This window comes from Botryllus schlosseri, chromosome 16 (assembly GCF_051294905.1).
Source record: "Botryllus schlosseri isolate E-star chromosome 16, Bs_hap1, whole genome shotgun sequence".
Taxonomy (NCBI): Eukaryota; Metazoa; Chordata; class Ascidiacea; order Stolidobranchia; family Styelidae; genus Botryllus; species Botryllus schlosseri.
In genome coordinates, this window is record NC_137251.1 from 7,875,021 (window position 1) to 7,895,159 (window position 20,139).

General features: G+C 40.7%; 1 protein-coding gene and 1 long non-coding RNA gene across 2 annotated transcripts; one reads left to right on the plus strand and one right to left on the minus strand.

The window, feature by feature from the left end:
* Positions 1 to 439: 439 nt before the first annotated feature.
* On the plus strand, positions 440 to 7,000 carry LOC145459115 (uncharacterized). Its single transcript, XR_013921280.1, has 2 exons — positions 440 to 1,501; positions 3,322 to 7,000. It is a non-coding gene; the product is annotated as an uncharacterized LOC145459115 (long non-coding RNA).
* On the minus strand, positions 6,952 to 19,749 carry LOC145459114 (urokinase-type plasminogen activator-like). The gene is made up of 11 exons (XM_080337730.1): positions 19,460 to 19,749; positions 12,198 to 12,338; positions 11,719 to 11,892; positions 10,480 to 10,619; positions 10,055 to 10,184; positions 9,865 to 9,986; positions 9,294 to 9,477; positions 8,975 to 9,119; positions 8,463 to 8,604; positions 8,069 to 8,243; positions 6,952 to 7,751 (listed from the first exon to the last, which is right to left on the minus strand). The coding sequence occupies exons 1-11, from the start codon at positions 19,524 to 19,526 to the stop codon at positions 7,492 to 7,494; spliced, it is 1,680 nt and encodes a 559-aa protein (XP_080193856.1). The 5' UTR covers positions 19,527 to 19,749; the 3' UTR covers positions 6,952 to 7,491.
* Positions 19,750 to 20,139: the final 390 nt, after the last annotated feature.

Consider the following 20,139-nt stretch of genomic DNA (forward strand, 5'->3'; position numbering starts at 1 on the left):
ACCGGTTCCGCATTTGGAAACAACTCTGTCTACATTGCAGACTCGGATAATCGCTGATTTTGGATAACATGTTCGATAGTTAGTCTTCGCTTTTGATGTAGGCTTAAAATATATTTCCACCGGCAACACCCACTTAGTAAACCCCTCATTCAGTGTATTAGCACTGTCCGCAGCGTCACATTCATAAAAACAATGCCTTCCGTCTACTATCCTGGTCATTCAACGGCTCGCTCACGATAGCGGAACCCGAAATATCTCAACGTAGCTCATTTCTGGCACCCACTCAATTTTAGAGAAGTTGAGCCCAACACACATACCTGCACGTAGTGGGAGAATTGCGAAATGGGGAAAGGGAAAAAATGTGTGAGAGGTTGTATGCCCCATTATCTTCAGCTCGTAATTACGGCGAACCCGTATAGGCTTTTGCATGGTTGAATAGCCTGGGTTAGTCGGTACAATCTCAGTAAGTAAACCCCTCCAACTTACTATTTGCAAGGTTAAATGACTGTAATCCTACCCTTCTCAGCTCAACCCCTCTTTAAATTTTTACGGTTGATTTCGTTCGGAAAATGTTCATGGGGGAAAAAGCGAAAAAATGGACCAAAGGGGTAAACAGCGGAAAACTACCGACGGAGGCTATATGCTGCAAAGTTTGATTTAGGAGGGTAATCAATTTTTGTTTTAGGACAAATGAGATACCTTCATTGTTTACTACAGCTGATGACCATATACTACAGAGATGCCATTCGTCCTTGTGTTTTTTCAGCTACTATTGATCTTCCAAATTTGTTTTGATTCTGCTTTATTGAAGCGCGCCGAAAACCTATCCTTTGGAAGAGCGCCCTCGCCAAAATTATACGACTAATATGATGTCCCCTCGGAAGAGAGACTGATGTCTTGCTTGGTTGTCCATGCGTTTTTGAATCAGTCAAGCAAGTTCCATACATATAGTATATGAGACTATCTACAAGAACTATTTCCAGTAGAAGCGCAGATCTGTCGCACGAACCATCGCTAGTGACCCTGTAGATTAGTGTTCTGTGTACAATGTACATGAACAGATTGTACAGTGTACACTGTACAGTGTTTCGCTGACGCCCTTCCAACCGGGTTTTGTATCAAGATATGGAACGACGTGTTAATCAATCAATCAAGTTTATTAATATTTTCATCGTTTCAAAACATCACAGGATTGCGATACAATGAAAAGATAGGAAGGTGTCGAAACAACTCGGAGTAGCCATTAAGATCAGAGACCCACCTTAGCCTAGGCGAAGTAAATAAGAGGCATGCATACACTGAATGAAAAGTAATGCAGATATTGGAGATATGATATATGATATATTGGAGATATGATTTGACGAGACCTATGTTATATTATGAAGGAGCTCACTATATGCAGACGGTAGCATTATGGAAATCGCGAATACGACCTTCATGTTCTGATATCGCTGTCATTGGTCGCGGAGTTGCAGATCAACACGAGGATTTCGGCATTAAGGTATAGCAAAGAAATATGGTGACTTATGAAATCGACATATCCCTACGAGACCGGTTCTGTTACGACGAATACCGACCGATGCATGCTGCAAGTAGCAAGAGCGATGTCAATGTATGAACAGCTGAGCATATTGAGCAATGCTTATTGAGCATTGAGCATTGATCAGTTACGGTGATTGCATTTCTTCAGCATGGTTTCAATCAGTGGTGGCTTTTGGGGTGGGCGAGGTGGGCGGTCGCCCGGGGCCCCCCTGGTCGAAAGGCCCCCCTATTTAGATTTTGGGCTTTTTTCAAAGATAATGACGAATAAACATGGAAATCCATGTACCAAGCAATAATAGATTCCGTACAGATGTGTCAATCATCATCAAATCACTGCATTAGTTAGAAAAGTCCCGTATTCCGATAATCATCACGTCTCTGCATGCGGTAGAATTACTTCGTTTTGATGTAGTCTATCCTTGCACACATGCAAAATAGACATGGCCAAATCCCCAGAAGTTACGGATAGATACTTATAGGGGGCCCTCCGGTAAGTCTCGCCCAGGGCCCCCTCCGTTCGTAGGGCCACCACTGGTTTCAATAATGGGAATCCCCATGATAGTCTAATAGTGGGTAGGGACCTACAATAGTTGCAAACTTACGTGCATAATGCAGCCCTGAACGCCACCAAGATACCCCAAATAGGTCAGTTATCTACTGTTCTATTGACTCCTTGCAATCACTACTGAGGTAATCCTCTTTTAAAAGCTGATCATCCTCTGGACTACATTCTCTTTTGAAACTAAAAGCTTAGCAAAATATTTCATCATACTCAATGATGATTTAAACCTAGAAGAATTCCCCACGTCTAAGATTTCTATCTAAACACATTCAGTCTACCTACTAGTATCATGCGGTATCACCTAGTAATATATCTATATGAGTAATAGCGGTGCTGAGTCTCTAGTTATCCTAGTTGTCTCATCGCCAATTGTTCAACTCTATTGTGAGAGGTAGCGATGAAAACAAGTGTGCCGTAATTTGGGGCAAACCAGGCTTAGTATAGTAATCCACTTGTAGGACAGGATTTCATCGCAACACGGTAGATGCCTTCTTGGTATTGGATATAGGCTGTTTAGTGTTTACGAATAATAAAACTTCCGAATCCTTACAGAACTGGAAATCTACCGACAGGATGTTTGTCAACTTAGGCCACTAGGTGCATGTTACTACTTGGTGTAATTTCCTCCATCATATCCCACCTTATAACTGTACTATATTGCCCCCAGATCAGTTTATTAACAATATTACCACATTACTACACCACACGAATGACACGATTATGATACAATGAAGACATGGAATAGAGTCGAAACGATTAGAACTAGTCTCTCCATCAAACACCAACGTTGCCCTATATATATAATGGTAAATGAAGAAAATGCACATATGAGACATGTACGTACAGGTGTACACCGAATAAAACGTTACACATCTTTAAAATGATGTAACCCAATCCTAGTCCAGGTCGGTGCTGTTGAGCTGTTGGTATCCAATGGACTCTGGGTTCACCGACATACATTGTATAGAGACGAGTGTACCCGTTTTATGCTGGCATGATCCGACTAGTTGACCTTCAAGGTCGTATCCATCATTTCTGTCTGATACCGAATACTGAGCAGTGTGCATGTGCATTGTGAAATTGTGCATGCATATATTCTGTATATCACCATCATTGTCGTCTGTTTATTGTGTATTTTGGTTGGATGAAAAATAAAGATTCTCTCTCTCTCTCTCTCTCTCTCTCTCTCTCTCTCTCTCTCTCTCTCTCTTGCATAGAAACTATCCGATCTGATGCGGTCATGTAACAAAGGAGTTGCGATTCGCGTGGAGTTTACGGCTAGTCGGCAACGCGCTTCAAACCCAAACGAGTATATGCGCTATAATGGACGACTTTATTAGTTTATGGTAGCAAGCAGGATCGCAAAATCCAAGGGTAATCGAAGATGGTAATCCATAAATTGAAAGAAATCGGACGCGCTACGCTAAGTTGCATTTTGCGCTTTGACTTATTATATTCGTTATTATTCACGGATATATGGCCGGAATAAACGTATGCTTGACTCTCCTCGCCGAAAGCCTCGAAAAGGTGGAAAACCACAAAGTTCGTTGCAAGTGTGAGATTTTTCGGAGCGTCCAATCGCTGTCGGTTTGGCGGAGCTTCAGGCGAATAGCATAGTTGAGAGTCTTAATCGATTACGTCGGAATATTTGAGACTACGGAGACATCGTTGTTGTTGGTTAAGGGGTATTCATGGTGCTTGTCGACTACTATGGCCATTTTCTTCATTTTTATTCTGTAGCTGCCGACTTGTAGCAAGGCCCACTTCTAGGATTTTTCTGTGACACCGCTTACGAAAATGAGATAGCGAGGAGGAGTCTGGATAAACCTCGAACACTTAAGTAGGAATTCTGGGGTCGACCTCCGTCGGACTCGAACCCGCAACCCATTGGTATTGCAGCTGTGGATTATACCACTATGCTATCTCGCCACAATGCCGAGACATCTTGATCGTTTGCGTAATTTTTACGGCTGTATTTGGGCAGGTAGCCTACTCATGGTCCATGGGTCAAAGATTTGATGCAGCCGAATTCTGAGTAGCATAACCGCGAAAGTGGGGAAGTGATGACTAGGGCGATTTTGACCAATAAAATCAAAATTCTGACTTTTTGTTACCTACAAAAATTAATTTTGACCAAATTTTCGCACATAATGTTAAAATTGTATTATACTTATCTTCAGTTCTGGTTGGAATTGTCTGTCCTTACGAAGTAGTTTGGCATGAGAAAAGCTTTTGACTTGAAAACTGACAAAATCTTTACATGAAAAAACTAGTATTTAACGAATTCTGGCCCTACGAAGAATTCCAGTAGTTACATCACGTTTATGGTAGAAATAATTAAAATTTGTTGTAGTGCAACGAAAGATACTTTCCTACATTCTCGGGTAGAAAGTGTCTGTCCTTACTAAGTAGCTTGCCAAGAATGGAGAAAGAAAGTTCAACAGCAGCAGTTATTGGCTGACAACACTCAAGTTGTGCGCACACTGCTGGGGACACACCGTGTTGCTTCATTCTGACACTGTTGTCTATATCACAATTTTTCATCATGCGCTTCTTGATATAAGAACCATGCAATGCCCAAGCAGTCTTGCTTCAGTTAGGACATTGCGGTACGTTGACCATAATACCATGACAACATATTTGTTTCATTTGACGGTTTATGATTCACGATTAGCAGACAATGGGCCGTCTACAACGGTAGGCCTATAAAGTAGGCTACAAGCAGTAAAATATCAAATGATAAGTTACCTACAATGCAAAATGCACGATACAAACGAAATGCACAGGTCAAAAAAATTTTGACTTTGTAAACAACTTTGACAAATTTTGACCTGACGTTACAATTTTGACAAAATTTTGACTTATTTTGACATGCCAAAAAAATCCCCCTTCTGATGACTAAAGAAATGTCATCACTGTCACCCAGTCCCAATCACGACGCAATTGTCTTCTTGTCTCGTAGAAACCCTCATTCAAAATATCGTGTAACTATGTAAGGTTGGTCACGGTAATCAATGAAATTAACACAAATATGCACACAAGTAAAAAATAAGGACAAATCTTACAAAAAGAGACGGTATGACAACCCTGCCCATACATATACATTACATATAAAATATACAATATACATGCACTTGATGGCGGCAACTTCTCCAGCCGGCGGGTTTGATATGTGAAATTGAAGTAGGCCTACCTACTTGGCGGGACGGAATACTGAATCGATAAATTGATCGTGTGTTTCTCTACGCATAAAAGTAATAATTCATATTTATTGTAAACTCTAAGTTTAAATCATAGAGAGCTTATTGAAATTATTAACGTAATATACCTCAATAGCTGTTGAAGTCAATGAGACAAATGTGGTCGATCGAGATTGTCAAAAAGTTCTTTGAACTCTGGTTGCATGTCGGACGAAGAAAGGCCAATGCTGAAACTATCCTTAAAATATCCCTATACATTGTCCCTTACAAGCTCTGTCCCTAATTTTTTGTTTCATTTTCAGTAGTCACCACAGGCCACAATAGCCACACGGGTCATCACCAGGCCGATTTTTTTAGAACCGGCTTCCGAAATTTCGCGGTTGGGGGTCCACGGAACACAAAAAAAGATCTACGGGTCCGAGCTAGCAAACAGGTTGAGAAAACCTGCTCTAGTGGTTTTGTTCGTACGTCATCTACATCGCACTGTTCATTTTGTCCGCTAGTAATTTCCAGTGATGTGTTACATGCCTATAGCTCGACGTGGAATGTGACAGATTCTTACTTTTGTGAATGAGCGAAAATTTGGGGTTCCTGAAAGCTGTGCAGATTAGTGTAAGGCAAGGTATACAAGTCACGAGGTTCCAGGACACAAGTTAATCTCACTTTTGTAGCTTTGACTCGAGTCAAGTCGAGTCATTTTCAATTCACCGCGGAATCAAGTCCAAGTCCAAGTTAGTGAGTAGATGGTCGAGTCCGAGTCATAGTGTATAGTGACTCGAGTACGAATCCAAGTCATTGTGTACACTGTTCAGTTTTGAGTTCAATCCGGTTCAATCCACTTTTTTCAACTCTGCTCGAGTGATAAAGAATGGCTCGCATTCATAATATCGCAATTTTCGTAAGTCCCTACAGTTTCTGGCCATATTTTCCAAGGACCGGGACTGATAGACGAAATACCAATAATGCCGTGACTTTACTATTCTTCGAAGCTACAATAAATTGTCTTGGCCGTCCAATAGTCTCGAGTCATATGACTTGGTTTGAGTCAGGGTTGTAATGACTTTTTTGGTGACTCGACTTGACTCGAATAATTTATTCAAATGTGTAAAATGACTCGACTCGAGTCAATTTTTGTATTGGCTCGACTTGTACTCGAGTCATTGTGCATGACTCGAACCAAGTCACATGACTCGAGACTAGGACGGTAAAGACAGACATTTAATTGTAATTTCGAATAATATTAAAGTCATCACATTATTGGTAATTCGTCTATCAGTCCTGATACTTGGAAAATAGGGCCAGAAACTGTTCAAACTGTGGAAAATTACTATATTATGAATGCGAGCCACTCTATATCACTCGAGCATAGAGTTGAAAAAGTGGGTTGAAAAAATCGTGACTCGAGTCAATACAAACCTGGTGTAAGGGTTCCTCAGGTTATTAAAGGCCAAGAACAGCAGATGGCGCTGATTCTATCACGTGCTTGTGAAGCCTATTTCGCCGTTAATAGGTAGTATCAATCGGTCGGTAATGAAGTTTCGTACTGTATACAGTAGTCACAGTGCCATTTGAGCATATTGCGTGTCGTATTCTGATTTGAGCCCATATACACCTGGATCGGGGTAACGCCTGGATATACACAGGCTATATCGGAAGTAATGTTGTATTGCTTGAAATAAAAATGCATCGAAAATAATTCATTTCTTAAATACAAAAACATTAACGCTGGAAATGTTCATCGATGGAAGGGAATTCGTTGTACATCAGAAATAGATGTAGCAGTAGGCTAAGGCTACTGATGTTGTTTAGTGATCATAAATGCGTAGCACTGTACAACCGGAATGCGCCTATAGTTACTAGACAGCCCCACCGCAAATGCCGGCCGCTATTCTGATGTCACATAATACGACGAAAGCTTGCAGCTGTTTTTTGAGAATCAATAGTCATTGAAACTAATTTTTCGATGGCCTGATAGTGACGTAATAATTCAGTTACGAGTAGTTGTAGTTCCAGATGACTGATTCAAATAAAAACGTCAGCACCCGAGCATATACGAATCGTCGAAGTATATCGCTATTGATGGGGGTGGAAACAAATTCCAATGGCGTTGGGAAACTACGAAAAGAGAATCTCTGCCCTCAACGGTTGTATAGGTATCCCAGTGACCAGTGTGCATTATAAGTCTAGTTAGAATATGCGAACAATGATAAAGTGTCCGTCTTGAATCCTGTATGATTTCAAAGTCCTATTCTGAGACAACCGATAGCGGGTCGTATAAAACTGTTGCTTCCACTCGGGATAGGCGGGGAAAATATTCTGGATGTCGATCTTGACAGATTTTACTGTGGAGTTGATATCCACTGGCAGTTCATGGATGGTGTATTCCAACTTGTCGTTACGCTCGACATAGATGAAAAAGCGGACTGTGATTATCCATGATCTGGGATCTGTAGAAGTAGTGGTAATACAATGTAAGCTCATGCGTAATCTATATATCTGATATTGCAACTAGTAACCCTTGTTGAATACGAATGATCATATTCTCATGTCACTGAATCGTGATATATTAATTCCCATATTTTCAATTAGGCCTATATTATTATCTCGCAAGTCACGCTGGGTAACATAAAATGGAAATCACTTGCCTGGTGTTTAGCTAATAGCTATGATGCATGTTATATGTATAATACCGTACCATCTGGACATGTCAACTAGTTGACCCTAGGGTAACAATTACCAGACTATTTACTGGGTGTTTGTTCACCTTTCACGCCGCTCTTATACGTCTCCGTCTTCTGTGAGATCCATGGTACATATCTGGTGACGTTCATAAAATATCCGGGAAAGACGAAGCCGTCGCTGTTCTCATTCGCGCAACCCCATCCCCAACTCACAAGTCCGGTTAATATCCAATATTCGTCTCCGGAACGTGACGTCACCTAAAGCAATATTGAATATGGGTATCATACAAAGCTCGAAGTGTTTCACAACTAAATATTCTGTTTGATGCGGCATTTTACATTGTGCATTTCCTGTTCTCGAAGCAAATATCGCGTTGCCATTTTGTCCAATATTGTTTATCTCATGTGTATACTTGTGATGCAGTGTCAAGATGCAAGGTGAAGACTACACCAGTCTTTGGTATGCTAAATCATTACCTTTTGCACCAGTGGTCCGCCGCTGTCTCCCCGACAAGCATCCTGCATGTTGTCCGGATCGCTGCCCCGTGCACAAATCATATTATCGGTGAATTTTGGTTCCTCATACTCAGTGTTAATCAGTTTTACACCTTTAGCGCATCTACAAAAAAAGATAAAATAATCTAGGGTTACCATATTTTGGAAATCTGAAAATAACACTTTTCAAAATTTCCCTACTTGCAAAACAGGAGAAAAATCCTGAAAAATGGTAAATTTTTCACACTTCGTGGTCGTTAGACTAAAATAAAAGTCAACTTTCCGGCCTAGCTCCCAAAATACCCGCCGGGGCGTTACTTCAGTGCTGATGTACTGTATCTAAGTCTATTTTGCCATATATTTAACCAAAATTCTCAAAAAGAGGACAAAATCTCAAAAAAGAGAACATTTGGGCGTCCTCCGAGGACACTTTCAGAAAAGTCAGTATTCAGAAACCCGTGTGGAATCCCCATAATCATACGTGTATAGCTTACATATTGTTTGGCAGCACTTGTACCGTTCCCTGTCGTAGCACTGTTGACCATTTCACCAAGAAATTAGGTTTTTGATCAATCGGGTCCATTCCTCCGAATCCAGTTGTAACAGCTGGTGTTTTGAAGATATTGTTACCTCGTGTTTCTGCAATTTCAAGTAACAGCGTCAACTTAAGTTACTGACAAAGTATCGCTGTGAATATCAGGGTTCCATGTTCTATGCGGAATGAAATATACTCCACAAAACAAACTAGATATTTACAGCGACTTGAGTGGTTCTGTGCTGATGCAGTTCAAATTTAATCCAACTATTTCTCACCACATCTATTCTCATGGTATTCCGATTCACTAGTTGCATTTGAAGAGCTGTAAGCCCATTCATTAATGCAGGGAAGACAAACTGGACGGACAAATTTCGTGTACGTGAACCTGTAAGACGGTAGCAACGGGCTCGGCTGGAATAGTCCTTGCTGTCCGCTTACCATTCTTGCCCCCACTTGAATCTGAAAAGGATACATGTATTATGCTGTCTGATTTATACATTTTCGTTTATACATTTTCGTGATGCACACTGTAAGGGATTATGACCTTCGCTGCAGATTCGTTTACAACTTTGGTTCTTAACCGTTCCGGCTTCTACAGCGCCCCTTTTCAAATATTGTCATAATATTGCGCCCCCGACATTGAATAGTATACAATACATAATCACTACTCGACTAATCAACGGTATATAATTTGCGGTAGTTTTCGGACTAAAATTAGGTTGACATATCAGCCTTCGGGTTCGAAGCCGAAAACTGGGGATTACGTGTAGCACGTTCCTCCCAATATAGATAGAATCGTAGACTTCATAGTTTGTCATTATCTAATGTTGCAGCCCAATCACTCACCAAACAGATGTCGTTGTCATTGCTAGGTTTATGGAATTGTGAGTGTCGTATGACTCTGCTCGGTCTGTAAACCTGGATTTCAGGATCGAGTCGATCGTAAGATTCCGGGAGCTCCGTGATACCTAAAAACAGAAAATATTGGGAGTGGCGAATTACTAACTCCCTGATCTGACTTTTTCAAATATATTACCGGCTACTAATAAGATGCTGTGGTCCAAGAAATAGCGTTTCTTCCAAGACGAGCCGAGGAATAAGTGTGCGGCAGTCAATACCCAACGTTCGTTAATTATGGTCCCAGCTCCGTGTAATGCCTTAAAACTCTGAAAAGAGATTGAACGTACAGTCTATATGCAGTGCATCTAGTGGATACTATTTGTTGCCTTGGTCCTATGCATATACAAATACAACCTTCACATAACGAATCCATTGATACAGAAACATTTTCTGCCTTACAACCCCACATCGTGGTGTATGCCAATCTAACCACCAATATATTGGCAAGTATAGCCTACTTTATCGATAATTCCACCTCTGCATTCACAAGCTAAATATTTTCTTGGCAAGGAGAGTATCGAATCAAGTATATGTCTGACCACTCACTCGACGACCACTCACTTCAGAGACTTTGTTATCCCGATTTTCTATCAAGAGAACATGCCAAGGCCACATCTTTACGGTTGTTTTGGTTCCTCGAACCACTTTCTTCACAATGATTTTTTCTTCTGGCTTTTCTACCAAACCGCACGTAGATACGGCTAATAAAAACGAAAATAAAATCATTGTCAATCGAATAGCAACACTAAATGAGAATAAGCTGACATAAGGCTATCGAACTTGGACTGGACCAGAATGGGCAATCCGAAAATGCCACCAATCGAAGCATAAATGTCGCTTTCGTGTTCTACACGTTAATATAGGTGGTTCGCGCTCACAAGAGAACAGCGAAAGATTCGTCACTGTGGTGCTTTTTGAAAAGACACGAGGCTACCATAGTCCTGTGCTACTTTCACTTTCAGATTGTATGAGATGTTTGACATGCCTCATCTATAGGTTTGGGATATATGGTGTTCTGAATTAGGAATTCGAGATTAAGGCATTGTAAGTCGCAGATACCTTAAAGCATCAGTGGTTCTAGACCAGTGGTTCCCAACGTGGGCGATTTGGCGGTCTAGCAGGGCGAAAATGACGAAGGGGGCGATAGGGGGGCGAAAATGGGCAAAGGGGGCGATAGGGGGCGAAAATTGCGAAGGGGGCGATAAAGGGGCGATGACGCGTTAAAACGGCTATATTGGAGTCAAGGCGGAGAAATGACCTTTTTTTTAGCCAACCCACCAAAATTTGGTTCCAAAAGTGTAAAATTCGACATCGAGCCGAAAAGTTGACCTTTTTTTTTGGTCAACCCGCCGGTGATTGCAGTTTGTATGCCCATTTTTCGGTTCACAAAATTTGGGGGGCGATGATCGGTGTTGAACTTGAAAAGGGGGCGATGAGTCGAAAAAGGTTGGGAACCACTGTTCTAGACCATTTTGATCTCGCGACAACCTCTGAAAGGTAACAATAGTCCGCGGAACCCTAGCGCTTTGAGTTCTAGAGTGCATCATTTGAAAAGCTGATAAGGACGAAACCATGGGGAGGGGGTATTTAATGAGTTCAACGAAACTACAAAATGACCGTAACAGCACATTTTCAGGGCGACCAACACAATAACTTCTGAGGAGCTTGCTCACTAGACACACACACACACACACACACACACACACACACACACACACACACACACAATCCGTGAATTGTCAAGCGATAGGGTACCGTTCTCGCCACTTTTTCGTCATATTGCGTGTGGACTGTACTCACGAAGACATCTTGGAGAGACGCCAGTCCAGCTCCCGTCCGATCGACACCGTCTGTGGTTTGGCCCACTAAGTATGTAACCCGAATGGCAATAATATATCACAGTGTCGTCGTAATACATATCGTCTCCGATAATATATCCGAAGCGTGGTGATTCCAATTCGCCACACCTCAAACCTGGGAGGCAATAATATAGTTGTTATCAACTTTCTCTATCAATTATTAACCCATCAAATTTTAACAAAAAATAGGGTTTTCGCATGCAGCACTGTATCGCCCTCTGTCGCCACGCGACTGTCAATGTGTAGTATCAATCAGAGACATCAACGCCATCGGAGGAACAGAGATTCAGCAAATTGATTTGATGTCACAATACCACAACAAACAAAATGAGAGCATTGCCCAAAATCATGATTGGCTTCACACATACGGCTGAGACAGTAAATGCTGAAACATTGTCAATATACTAGAAAGTAGAATACCGGGATCAAAGCAGGACCATCCACATACATCGTCGCAAATGCACTTTTCGCGGGGGCTGGAACAACCTTCGCTCCGGTTACACAAAGGATTACATATTCTTCCCTCTTCGATTCTTGTCTCGTTTCGGACACAAGCCTGAACTGAAACAGATGTAAGAAGTTTTGCAACTGGCATAGATATATCGTAGCCCATGCATTCATTCAGTGATGCACGGAAGTCATATTTTCCATGTCCCTTGAAATTGTTATCAACTACGCAAATGTGTTCCCTTTGGTACACCGCCTGTGATCACATGTTGTCCATAATTCTACGCGTCGATATTCATAAACGTGTTTGATGCATCTCGACCTGTGTCGTCCGCGAAGAAAAAGGAACGTAATACCCATTATCTCACGAAATTCGTGGCATATCTTTGCAAACTTGCGGTCAAATTAAGAGGTATTATGCACTTAATCAACTTGAATATATCTATTATACGGAGCGCTAATTAAAAACTGTCAATCAAAAGACCGCGAGGAAAGAGGTTTGGAAACCTCATATGGTATAAATTCAGGGTCGTGCAGTCACGTAATTTCCATGGCTTCAGTTATACTATACTGTCAACTGTTATTAGTAATTGGTAGTAATGAACTTCCGGTTAACTTGAAGTCTTGTTTCAAAATCACACCAACGATACAACATTTCGATTTCGTTTCTTCGTGTTTCGTAAACTTGTTCCAGTTTCACAGTTCGATTTCACACAGGCGGCGGTTTGTGAGAAACGAGTAAATTCAAAGCAATCACTGGCGCTGAACGGTGCCTTTAACGCGTATATTTTCTATTGGACACTGTGACGCCATCTATGTATATTACATAGCAATGGATCATTCTTGTAAATATTTTCCACTCCACCCCAATTTCTACCCGCGTAACCCTATTTTCACCCTGTCTACTTTTGGACATAGGAATAGGGCGTCGTATAGTTTTGTCCTTGATGATTTTGCGTCATATACACCGGCTCGTACGTAGTACACAATTACACAGTACACACGATCAGTGCATGATGTACATTTGCAGTTGGACAAGGAAGGTTCAGATATAACCTTGTAAGGTTTTCAAAGTCTTGCATCCCCTCCATGTTATCTCGAAAATGTTCAGCGCCATGCGGGGTGCACATGACCTTAATGTGGGAAAATCGCGATTGTTGTAGGGGAGATGTGGTACCGGTGAGACACTGGAACCGATAATACTTGAAATATTCACCACGATAATCCTATGATTACGCTCCGTGAATTCGGTAACTACTGCATGCTGGCGGAATCTTTCCACGCGTGCAAATAACTTTGACCTGTGCGAGTTATGGGGTCCGTGACAGATGTTATCTGTTTTGGGGGTATAAAATGAATTTCGATAACCATATAAATTTTGCTTTGTAACCTTCAACACGAACAAACCAGCAATCATTTTAATCGGAAGTGTAGGGCTTGTATCAGGCTATATAATGAAACATTTTTTATTCAATGTCATCCTTGAGTGAACTTTTTTCAATTTAATTACCAAATTTATAGCGTGGGGACCGGTGATAGCATAGTCCGGAGTTGACCTAAAAATCATGCTACAACAGAAACACGCTTACATACAGAGAGAGAGTTTGTATGCCATAATGTCATGTGATATTTTATCGCTATAACGAGCCATATGGAAGTCAAAATGTCGATTTTCGGGCAATAACCCTCCAATGTCGAAGTTCGAGCCTAATCATGAACACATGAGATAATTATTCGAATTTTCTGAAGTGGCGACGAAACATTCTTATTTGACTTGCTGTAGGTTAGATTATAGTACACAGCAAGAAAAGTTGGAACATCTATGATAGGGTTACCATACGTCCTCTTTGAAGAAGATTTGTCCTGTTTTTTGAGATTTTATCCTCTTTTTTGAGAATTTCAGTTAAATAGAGGGTCAAATCCGACTGCGATACAGTAAATCAGCACTGAAGTGACACTGCGGCGGCTATTTCGGGTGCTGAGCCGGAAAGTTAACCTTATTTTTTATTTTTTAGTCAACCAACTGATAATGTGAAAGAAAAACTGTATTTTGGCAGCTGAGCGAGAAGGTTGAGCTTTCTTTTTAGTCGGTAGTTGAGCCGGAAAGTTTCGTTTAGTCAACCGACCACATGAAGTGGGAAAAATTTACCATTTTGTCAGGATTTTCATCCGGTATCGCAAGTTTGAAAATTTTGAAAAAGTGTCCTCTTTTCAGATTTCCAAATTATGGTCACCCTAATCTATGAGTTTTTGAGCGTATGTCTCAAGAGTCCCCAGGTGCCTATGAACCCACCCGGTGGGGACCGATGATACGTTGGAGCAACAATTTTTAAACATCATAAATATTTTTTTAGAAGGCGGATATTCATGAATATGTCCGCGGTAGGTAGAGCTTGGATCAAAGTGTTGAGCCAGCAAAAAAAGTGCTGTTATCGACTGAACATTTGGAGGTCAGAGATCATTTGGTGATTTTTGATCCATCGATACCACATCTTCCCTATGCGTGAATAAAAAAAAAACAAGCAAGGAGTGCGGAAGTTTCAATCTTGTTTATTTTTACAACTATTGACACAATAATTTCTATTAAACCCCCTACCCTGTGCTTACAAAACATAAGACTGGTCTGTGCAACCATACGTTATAGTAAAAATGACCACATCAATCACATACCTCGTTCATTTCATGCAAGCTCCAAGTATATTGCATTCGTATACATAAAAAAAGTCCTCTCTGATGCAATTACGCTTTACCAATTTCAAAATCGACAATTTCTAATTTCATGGCAATTTCACTGCAAATATTTACACATTTGACGTCGTATGATAAGGAAGTATCCTTGTCTTCAAATCGAGCAAAATAGCTTCCAATGTGTCGAAAATAATGAGTCAGAAAAGACGTAGCGAGGTGTTTCGACTATTACTACGTTACACGGCAGCAGCCATTAATTACGCATTTTCCGCGATAACGGTAATGTATACGTTGACTGAATTTGATAATGCGCATTTCTACTTGTACTTGTGGGATGATTTCATACGGACAGGTTTCACCATTTTGCCAATATCGGTTCTTTATTCACGGAAAGACATGCTTAGACGCCACGATACATTATTATAAGACACCCCTTACCTACAGCTTTAATGTTGATGGGATGAGCTATCGTGAAACATACTTCCGAATTGATATGGCCCAGAAATGACATGCCCCAAAATGTTTCTGGTATCGACTTATAGAGTAGCGCTAAGCAATATCAGAGTATGTGAAATTTAGTGTAAAATTCTACATGTACGGAAAATGTGATAATCAAACCTCGTCTTTAACCAAACAACTTTTCGTGATCTCATCTCGTGTCCCAAACGCAAGATAACAAAAGTCGAAATTCACTTTTGTGTAACTACCAGTCGGGTCTTATGCATATTATCGGAAATGAGAAAATTTTGTTCTTAACCGCAATCGTTGGACTCACCGTCACGCGACAATGGCACGAAAATAATATAAGATGAATACAGGACTTGACGATGAACTAAACATGGATACTTGCGGATGGTCTGTTTTCTCAATGCCATAATATCTAATACGCAGTCAACAGACCCCCCTCATACCAAATAGCCATTATTGGTTATCGCACGTGCTTCGAGACCATATACATCACTGCATTCACTACAATGAGCAATGAGCATATAGTAATCGAGCGGAGTTTCCTCTTCACGCGCTGGAAGATATGCAGACAAGCGTATGGTTTTCCGATTACAAAACACACAGTGATGACGTCAGAACGTAGGTATCTCATTAGCGAATTTGAATACCAAACTCGGCAACGATGCCAAACGGCGGTCCTCTAAATTCGACAGGAAATGTTACGGCCATCATCAGACAAATCGACCACACAATAATATGCGTTCTGGTAAACAGCCCTTAGTACGACCAACGCCGGCGCCAGAAACAATAAAGAGACTTCAGATAAGTATCATTTTAAGACAAGTTTCTTCCTTCCGTTTTTCAAGACATGATTAATGACGTATCAGACGTAGTACATTCGTTGCTATCGCTACAATGGAACTTTCATTTATTATTCAGACGCCATTTTACTGTTCCATTCCCCAATTACTGGACTTTGAATACAAACGACTATTGTACAGGGATGGATGTAGTCACATCCGTGGCCATAATAAGCCCTGCCTCCTGAATTTAAATGATGACACCACACGTGCTGGTTGTAATTGACGTTTGTCGGTTGTAAGTAATAAAATACGCGATCACGTATACGCAGTTTATTATATCTTACATGTAAATTGTGGTGTCAAACTGTCAAACCTAGGCACGACTGCATGTGAGCAATTGTGAAATATACACACTACACGGTACACAGTGCAATATACAAGCCTCGACTAGCCTGGATCGCGAGCTTTGTCAAGTCGAATGCAAAAGGTTGTACTAAACGAGATAACCAATTGATATAGTGGAAGCGTACTATTGTATTAAAACGAATATTGATCTCTCATGTTCTGCAGTTATGAATGCATCGAACGGTCTCTAGTGACAAATGAAGGACAAGTACATATTGTACGCAGGTATACTCGATGCTCATGCCCATTGACACTTTACGTCCTCGCAATATAAATTAAGCAAATCTGCTCACTACGCAACTATTAGGCAATGCGACTATAGGGCAAGGCAGAGTGAATATTAACTGGAGTACTCGAAAGCGAGTCGAATATTGAGTAAAACGATTCGAGCCCATAGTAGTGCATAAGTGGACTTAATCCAGTACCGAATGTATTAAACCCTTGGGACGAATAACTGTTTCAGCCACAATGATTGTAGTCTCGGCGGCGCTTTCGATGGAACGACATGCATGTTTGATGATAAAGCGGCAGAATTGTCACGAAATGCTGTGTCACAGTTAGGTTGAAAATATATATTTTGGTCAGTGCAATTGGAATTTTTTTCTTTGCGATCGTATAAAAGGTACATTTTGCTGTTTTATTCTTGCCTTATATGACGTCATAATGAATGATACTGGACGCTCTTTATTCAACTCCGAATCGAATCAATGTGGGACTCGATTTCGCCCTGCCCTAAATGTTACCCACAAGGTGTGTCGCATATTTTGCGAGACACCGTGATTTGTGAATTACATCGTATAGAACGCACACCCATTACATCTATCCAATCACAAATAATGAAGTTTAGCGCTAGATAAGACTTGATTCATTAGTCCTGATGATACCTCAATTAATACCACATCGTTAATTCATAATGATACGAAAAAAGATGTTGCATGCGCTAGAAACTACCACGGATATGCCTGCCCCTTGCCTTTGGCATCAAACACCCGCACCTAATAGATACTGCCTGGGCAATGGGCATTGGAGCTATAGATTAGTGGTGCTCAACCCTTTTGTAGCCGCGGCCCACTTTACGATTACAATTTTAGAAAATATCGCGTGGCTCGCCTCTCAATGTTCTGCACGAACTATGCAAAAAAAGAGTATGTTTTGTTACGTAACATTGGATATCGGTTGACAGATATAGATGATATCGTCTGATATGGCCCGTGTGATGTTTCATTACCGTCGTGTTGACTATGGATATGGTTAGGCCCGTTAACGCTGTAGTCTGCGAAGCTCTGTAGCTAGGTAAAGAGCAGTTACGTGTCTACTCCACGATCATTGTTACGGTAGATCCTTTCAAACAGCTGTAACTAATAACGAGCATTAACACATGGTTTCCAACCCATATGTTAATCTTACGACATGGGGCAATATTTTTAGATTTTGGTCGGTGTAGAAATATTCCGCAAAATTGCCTCACCTATAGGGTTTAGATTTGTACGGACTATAGATCTATAGTCAGTTGACGTTCATCTAACTACCGTTACATATAGTTCTAGACTTCTAGTTCTAGTTGCGGATTTTGAAAAGTGAGTATAGTTCTAGTTCTAGTTGCGCATTAAAAAAAAGGTTGCCGAACGACCAGAAAACAGGTGTCGTCGTTTGGCGTGAATCGTGACACAGGTGGTTTTGCCAGGGGGTGGGTTGTGGGGGTAGAAATCCCTACCATTTAAAACTAGTACTGATGCTCTTGTGGAAAGCCGACCCAAATCCGATAAATTAAAAACTAAAAATTTATTTCGGAACTGAATTTGTTTGGTTAGTTATATTTTAGTTAGAGTTACGTTTTTAAAGGTCGTTAGTTCTAGTTCTAGTAACGAGTTTTCAAAATCCAGTAGTTTGTACAACAATGTACGAATGTAACACTCTGCTACGCTCATATATCGGCCTGCATGGGCCTATCACCACAGTAAACACCTAGCGGGACGGAAAAATCCATAACACTAACAAACTCTTTATGCACTAACGAGCATATCGTAAACAGATGTGAGTAAAATGAAAAATATAAAATTGTTGGTGATGTATCAAGTTGCCGAGGCGTTAAATGAATGCCTTCTCGTACGTTGCAACCTCGATAAGAGCAAAATTAAGACTTTTGGATAACATTAATCATAGTTCTACCACTTACGTTAGATTTTTATCGACAACGACTGTATACAAGTTATGATCGTCTAACGATTAAGTTCAATCACACCATCATTACCAATGACGCGCATAGTGTTGAGACATATATCAAACCCACATGTTACACCTGTATCGATTTATGTATGTCTGGACGGTGAGGCGTAGCAGTCTACAGAAAAATGTCAAGTATTCTGCCATTTACTTTACATTATTATCCATTTTAGGACATAACACACAACATTGTCTACAAATCTGTCATAGGGTTCATTTTTGAGTTACAGCGGTGTGAAGTACATGAGTTTTTCATAACTACACACCCCGATGACAATTACAGGTAGTGCAATCGATCATGATAAGGAATCAAGGCATACTTTATGTAAATGTAAAACCTGATTAGCACCGGTAAATTAGCGAAGGGTTTCTAAAAGATATGGTTTGAGTTAATAAAGGTGTATCTCAACACCACATCTAACACTTAAATCCCTGATATTCAACTCGACTCATATATTGCATTCGTTTCTATACCAAATTTTGCTACAGTATACTAAACGAAATTTTATCAAGGGGAGACTGGACAAGGCAAGAAAGGTCGACTGTCATTATAATCTTACCTTGTCTTTCCTCATCGAAAATTCAATGTAATTAATTGAAGTCTCCGCTTTTATCGATGTAGATACTTATAGTAATTATTGACAAATCTCTGAAACGAAACTAACTCACCTAGACTTTTGTGCGCAAGAATCCATATCAAAATAACTCCCACATCTGGAAGACGGCGCCTCGACATGATCACAGACCGCAAACGCGTTCAAGTCTATACCTACGTATCTGTAATCATGAATATCGAATTCCTAAATTACAGTCGTAAATTCGTTAGCAGCACTGACGAGGCATCCGACCTAAATGCGTGACCATCACGATTTGCAGGTCCGGCCTAAATATAGAACTGTCACCAGAGTTCGACTATTTAATTTCCAGGAAACGACCGTGTCATTCCCTTCTTTGAATATCCATTTTCGTGCGCGCCACTCCAACCCATCAATCTGCGTCGATTGTATCTTGGCGGGCGCGATACAATTAATTGTGGATCGCTTCGTGTCATTAATAATTAGTCAGTGTCAAATTGCCAATATATGGCGCGATAATCAGATGCTTGTCCGTGGAATTACGGCTCGGCGCGGTTAAACATGAGTCGCTGGTTGGTAATCTGTAAGCCTGGCAGGTACGAAATTTTATTTTGACCATCGCATGGCGAAAGATGCAAGGTCCCTTGTCAAAGAATAGCAGGCCCAAGGACTACATTTTGTGTCACATGGTGTAATTATAATTAGGAGCTATAGCTCCTCAAAGATTATGTGGCTGGAGGAAACATACGGGAACGGAATCTACTTAAATATAGT

Bases quoted from the DNA above. Each gene is read 5' to 3' on its own strand.
- LOC145459114 (XM_080337730.1), bottom strand. From the start codon at position 19,526: ATGTCGAGGCGCCGTCTTCCAGATGTGGGAGTTATTTTGATATGGATT. The intron at 9,478-9,864 runs GTGAGTGATTGG...TATCCTTTTCAG, and splicing joins ATGACAACGACATCTGTTTG to ATTCAAGTGGGGGCAAGAAT. The intron at 8,244-8,462 runs GTAATGATTTAG...ATATTGCTTTAG, and splicing joins GCGGACCACTGGTGCAAAAG to GTGACGTCACGTTCCGGAGA.